General features: G+C 41.6%; 1 protein-coding gene across 1 annotated transcript; it reads left to right on the top strand.

Moving 5' to 3' along the window:
* Positions 1–334: 334 nt before the first annotated feature.
* Positions 335–4,898, top strand: LOC131891760 (uncharacterized). The gene is made up of 2 exons (XM_059241409.1): positions 335–503; positions 4,156–4,898. The coding sequence occupies exons 1-2, from the start codon at positions 371–373 to the stop codon at positions 4,836–4,838; spliced, it is 816 nt and encodes a 271-aa protein (XP_059097392.1). The 5' UTR covers positions 335–370; the 3' UTR covers positions 4,839–4,898.
* The last annotated feature ends 1,122 nt before the right edge of the window (positions 4,899–6,020 follow it).

Genomic DNA, 6,020 nt, shown 5'->3' with positions numbered 1-6,020 from the left:
TTTATCAATGATTGCAACCTTCACCAGCCAGAAAATATGTTTCTTGGTACAAACCTTGCAAAATAAGCATAAACTAATGCTAATTAGAAGAGCGACAAAGCTTGGCATTTTGATACCTTTCCTATGACTATTTAAGTCCTTCAATGTGCCGGATCATCTTCAATGAAGTAAATCCATTAAGCTTCAGATTCGAGCTCATGCATTTACATTAAAGACTTCGTCTGGAGCTAACATGGCACTAAACGCAAAACGAAAATAGATTAATTCATCCTTGCTTTCATTACGGCCTTTTGTGGTGATATCTGTATTCACAACCTATTCCTCCTTGGTTCAAGAACTGGCCTTGATTGACTTGGAACAAGGACAGATTATGCCAGCCTCTGTGGAAGGAATATTCCCCATTACGTTCCCCTATGTTGGAACTAGCAAATTGCAAGCCCAATGGTGGAACGACATCATAGCTTGCTCTGAGCAATCAACGGACTGCTACCTTTGGAAAAAGGGTAATAAGATTCAAAATTATTAATCTTTACGCTAATGGAACGGGCCATAGCTTGCATAGCTTGCAGGTTCCTGGCCAAAGGCTTCGACAACTTAATAAAATTATGTATCGTCTAGTGCTCTTTACGCTTTAATGTTCAAAGTGAAAACATTGCCTCTTCCTAGGCAAAGCAAACACGAGGTTGATGGCTCCAAAGTTCGGGTAAATTTACGGTCACACCCTGAACCGTTGGTGGGGGATTGTTTACGTCCGGCGCAGTATTCAATTCTCGGGGAAGACGCCCTCGGGCGTTTTGGGACACCAATGTGTCAGGTCTACCGCTATTGCAACTAACACAAGAATTGTCAACCAGACCTTTATTTAAGGTCTCAGACTTGCAATCAGTACATCAAAAGTCCAACTCTCTTTTTCCCCAAATTGCTGTTATCAGCTGATCTTTTACATTTCCCCATCAGCCTTCGACCAAGGCTGCAAAATTATTGCCATCATCAGTAGTTGGCTCACTCAGGTGTAAGGTTTTACATTTATGATTGTTATTATTGTTCTTTTTAAATTTACACGCTTTGACATGACCATTAGTAGCAGAGACACATACAAATGCGTTAGGTCCTGCACAAGGGAGACTGAATTAAATCCACGAGGTCTTGGGAGATTTGTGTTTCGACAATGAACCTGAAAGATTGATAAGGTCGCGGTAAAACCGTCGTTTTGGCAATTTACTTTCACGTTTCGCAACTAAACGTTTTTTTGAGTGGTCCACAAGTTTATAGCCGCATGGTCAAATGACATTTCTTGACCACAAAGTCCAATTGTCTCGCAATCTAAAATTGAACGGCTTGTCAAATCGTTTTGGCTCTCCATGCGATTACCCAACTCTAATTCAAGTTAATGGGTTTTCAGATGATCAAAAACATGCGTTTGAATTGTAGTGGTGTCGAAATAAGAGGAACAATTGGTTCCCTTAATTTTGTTTCGCACATTTTTCGTTGTTTCTAAGTATGCTGCAAAGTTAAAACTTGAGATTACTGGGCTGCAACATGTCGTCAAAGGCACACAAATTGCATCGAATTCAGAACCTTGTCTAAAATTGCCAATATTCCTTTGTTCTTTCCTTCAAACTGTTGAAAAGGAACTGGCGGCTGGATCCTAATTCACGAACTGGTCCGATCGATTCTGTTCGGATGACGACAGCCTCCACATCTCTTCAAAATCCAACAACTTTCAATTTAGCCTTGAAAAAGGTTTGTGCATGTTCTGAATCTTTGATATCCAATGCCAAATGATCTTCGGCGCTCAGAAACTTTTGAAGTGGATTATCCCAATGACAAAGAAATTCCTCTAGTAATCCCGAATCTTCTCTCTCAACATAATCTTAAAAGGCGGACTCAGCCACATTCCTGGCACGAGTCAAAGCGGCTTTAAAGCCCGTTCGATTGGCCTTCAAAATCTGAACGGCCTCACGGTCAGACATTTCTCATGTGAATAAAGAAAACGAGAGAAAGGAAATGAGCCAATAGATCAACACCCCGGAGGGCAACCGGATGGATGGGCCACACCCAAGGACACCAATATCACTGGACAAATGTACCAATGCTGTACGGACACCAATAGAGAGAAATATCAACAGTACTTATCAGGATGAGCCGAAGACACAACTATCAAGAATTCGTACTTGGCAACTGCACCATCACATGATCTTGAAGAGGTGGTAATAAAAGTTAAGAGTGTTGGAGGAGATGGTTCTTTATTGAAGCTCAAGACCGAAGTGCCAAGCTGAATGAACAAAAACTGTACCAGCTGACCGGCAAGCTCATAGCTGCACATGACAAGCTTAAGGGAATAATCATGTGATCATCCCAAGGAGTATACCTCTGAAGTTAGGCGCCACAGGGTTTGTTTCACACAAGAGTTTGTGCCTGCGGATGTGGCCCAGCCCATTCTGGGCGTGAATTCATTCATTCACCGCCAAAGACCTTGGCATCAACCTTTGCTTTTGCAAGCAAGCTCGTGCAGCGCATCACGGTTGATTGCAACCTGGGCAGTAAGGTTGTGGCGTTAGATCCGGCAATCTCTAGCTTCAGAGCGCTCTCTGGTGACAATCACCGATTCCTTGCCATTTTGGGCAAGTTTCGTGTCAACTTCATCAGTTAGTTGATTGGGGAGATGGTGAAACAGGGCCCTTCCCCATGTCACCAACTTTATTGCCAAGTCACTTGTCAACTCCATCTTCAATGTGATTGACATGGCTTGAGGCTTCCACCAGATCCCAATGACGCCAGTGGATATTCCCAAGGCTGCCATCATCTTGCCTTTGGGCCTCAGTAATGCGGCACAGGCATTGCAGCGCTTGATGGAACAGGTCTTGGGCAGGGTGCCATATGGTTTCATCCACATGAATGACGTCATCATCGCCTGGCCCACCCCATTAGCACAAGGTCCTCTCCCTCCTCTTTGCCACAAGTGGGAGGGGGAAGTGAAAGCTCAGGCAACAGAAGGGAGCATATCTGGGGTTCCATGTGTTGGCCGAGAGCGTGCAGCCCCTGGAGGAGCGGATTAACACCTTTTGGGTTTCCCAATCCCCAGAACAAAGGAGATGCAGTGGTTTCTGTGATCCATGAACTGCTGCCGTTGGTTTGTGTCCAGGATTGCGCATCACCTCGACCAAGGTGGGCAAGAAGGACTATCTTGTTAAGTCCACCCCAAAATCATTGCCGCTTTCATCACTGTAAACCAACTGCACATGTCTTTGACATGTATTGACACGCAAGGAGTTAGACTTTGACTGAATTGTTTATTGACTAGAAGACAATATATATAGATGACTAGAATCTTGGATGAGCCCAAGCATGCGCTCAATCCAAAACACAACTTGTCATAGGCGTTTGTGAATCTCGGTTAAGGCCAAGAGATGGCACAAGAGGGATGGAAGTTTGCACCCTAGAGGGCATGCCAAGCCGTCTTTGACTTAGTGAAGTCCTAAGGTCTGCAAAAAATTGGACAAGGAAGTGTCGAAGTCCCTAGATGGTTTATGTGGTGCTACTTTGTTATAATAACCCTTGGAAAACAAATGGGTGCTAGCCATGATAAAGAGAGTGCTTATGAGAATGGGCAGCCTCATTCGTGCGGCCGATGTTAGAATGTTGCCTGGCTCAACTCTACGGTGCTACCTTACGAAGTTCGCCCATCTCGAACAATACAAGCTTACTCAATCATCTGGATCCTTGCGAATAGCTGTAATATCCAAATTTTTCTTGTGTCTTGTGCCCAATTCATGAATGCCAACCAAAACTACACTTTATCCATGCGAAACAAATTACCACTAAGTATTGTGACTTTTTATTCTTTTTTTTATAAAGTGTAAATGAATAAAGAGTTTGAAGTGTGACATTTTAAAGAAAAGTGAATATTCGAGGGTGAAAAATGTTACTTTTTTCCATTTTTGTATTTTTTGAGCTTTATTGACTATAACCATTTAAAATATTCAACAAAGGTTTTGGTATTGAAATCCAAATGCTACCTCACTTCTTTGTTTTGGTAAGTTCATGGAATCTTACTTGACAATATCGTACAGTTCTTCCACTCTTACATTGAACAGCCTGAGAAACCTGACATGGAAAGTAAACGTTGTTAACACATTTCTTTTTTTGGGGTAGAGACCAACCAATGGGACAACTTCCCCTCTTTGACATATATTCATGGTCAAGGATCTATGAGCGTGATTGGAAGTAAGGTCATCGTGATTGGAGGAGAGGACATCATAGGCTCAATTCATGGACAAGTTGAGATCTACGACAGAACTCAAGGTCAATGGATCTTAGGACCACCTTTGGCGCCCATTCGCCGCATACATACGACGGTGGTCTTCAATGACTCTTTGATAGTTGTGGGTGGATACAACGGAAATATGATCACGTCAGTCAAAATCCTGGATCTCCACACCTTGTCTTGGAAAGACCTTGATGATCTTCCAATCGGGAGATGCGAAATGCCATGCAATGTGATCAACAACAACTACATCTTGTGTATTGGAGGAGAAGAACCTGGAACGATGGCTCAGAGTGCCTTGGGGTTGGATATGTCCTTGAGCAACCCTGTTTGGGAAATGAAACCCATGTATGACTTGGATGAACCCGTCCGGACTGGATTTATTTTCCATTTGAATGAATACCTCTTTTGCATGACTTTAAGGAAAGCAAATTATGAGTCCGCAAGGACATTGAGAAGGATGAATTTGACAAAGGAAAATCCAACTTGGGAAGTGCTAGCAAGCTATCCAGACTCATCCTTTGTTCATGTGTCACCATATGTTTTCACGTTGTATAAGATTCAAACTTGAATATGTCATGAAGGTCTGTAACTACGTTCCGATATATTGCAAAGGAATACACATTGCTGTATCGATTAGGGCTGCATTGAATTGGCAATCGGATCCTTAGATTTGAACCCTGCTGACAGTTCATTTTTTTCTAACACTCCCACACAGCCTTTGCTAAATAATTAGAGGAAATAATTAAATGAGGATCATAAATCAGTAAAACTGAAAAAGGGTTTTAATTAGTGACCACGGAATTAGGTTCAGTGTGGCTTCAAATTAAAACTGGATGTTCTTCTTACGATTTTGTGAAGGAAAATTGAGCTAAAGACACCATATTTGATATTTAACGCACAAGAAGCTTTGTTTACCTCTCAAAATTTACCATTTTCTTCTGTGACAAACCATTAACAAGTATGGAGCTTCAAAGTGGCGGTAGATTTAGATAGCTCACCCTGTACGCAAAAACTGTCCATTCCATGTCAGTGAGCACAGTTCTCCAGCACTAGTCTCTACAACATTCCTGAATTTGTCAGCTACCTGTATTTTGGAACATTCATATGCAGTTCTTTGTGCAATTTCGGATGATTTTTGTAAAAGTTTAGGTGACACCAGGTCTTTGTGAAGGCAAGCTTTTGCTTACCCAGTACCAGAGGAGTAACCTGCTCATGAAACAATTGACATGTTTAGATGTAAACTCTAAAACTAGTTGCTGACAGCATATCATCATCATCAAAGTATTTTTGAAATAAGGTCTGTCCGTCTACCTACTTTTGTAATTCTTTTTCACTTTATTGCCATAAAAGGCCTCTTCGATTGCAAATTTTGGCCAAACTTACTCATTACATTTGAATCAACTCATAGTGTTGCAGGTGCAAAAAACAGCTGTGGTTTTTTTCTTGAGAATCTTCTTCTCTGAACAAATTGGGCGATTTTAGTCCTGAAAATATTTGCATAAATTCTTTCTGCAAAAAAATTAGGTCATGAATGGGAACATTAGACAAATGACAAAATGCTAACGTATTTCCCACATTGATTGCCTCCCTCAGCCATGATGACAACTAAGAGACTTTATACAAAGACTAGACCTAGGAGAAAAGGAAAAAAAAATGCCAAGAAGGTAACTAAATGTTAGGTATTAAAATTAGCCAAAAAACGTATTCGATTTTGTTGTATCCGGAAAGAAGTGGGAACACGGATTGACGG

Source organism: Tigriopus californicus, chromosome 12 (assembly GCF_007210705.1).
Source record: "Tigriopus californicus strain San Diego chromosome 12, Tcal_SD_v2.1, whole genome shotgun sequence".
NCBI classification, from domain to species: Eukaryota; Metazoa; Arthropoda; class Copepoda; order Harpacticoida; family Harpacticidae; genus Tigriopus; species Tigriopus californicus.
Note: the sequence above shows the minus strand (reverse complement) of the source record. Positions and strands in the feature narration are given on the sequence as shown.

Coding starts and splice junctions, on each gene's coding strand:
- LOC131891760 (XM_059241409.1), top strand. CDS start 371: ATGCCAGCCTCTGTGGAAGGAATATTCCCCATTACGTTCCCCTATGTT. Junction 504..4,155: donor CTGCTACCTTTGGAAAAAGG/GTAATAAGATTC, acceptor TTTTTGGGGTAG/AGACCAACCAATGGGACAAC.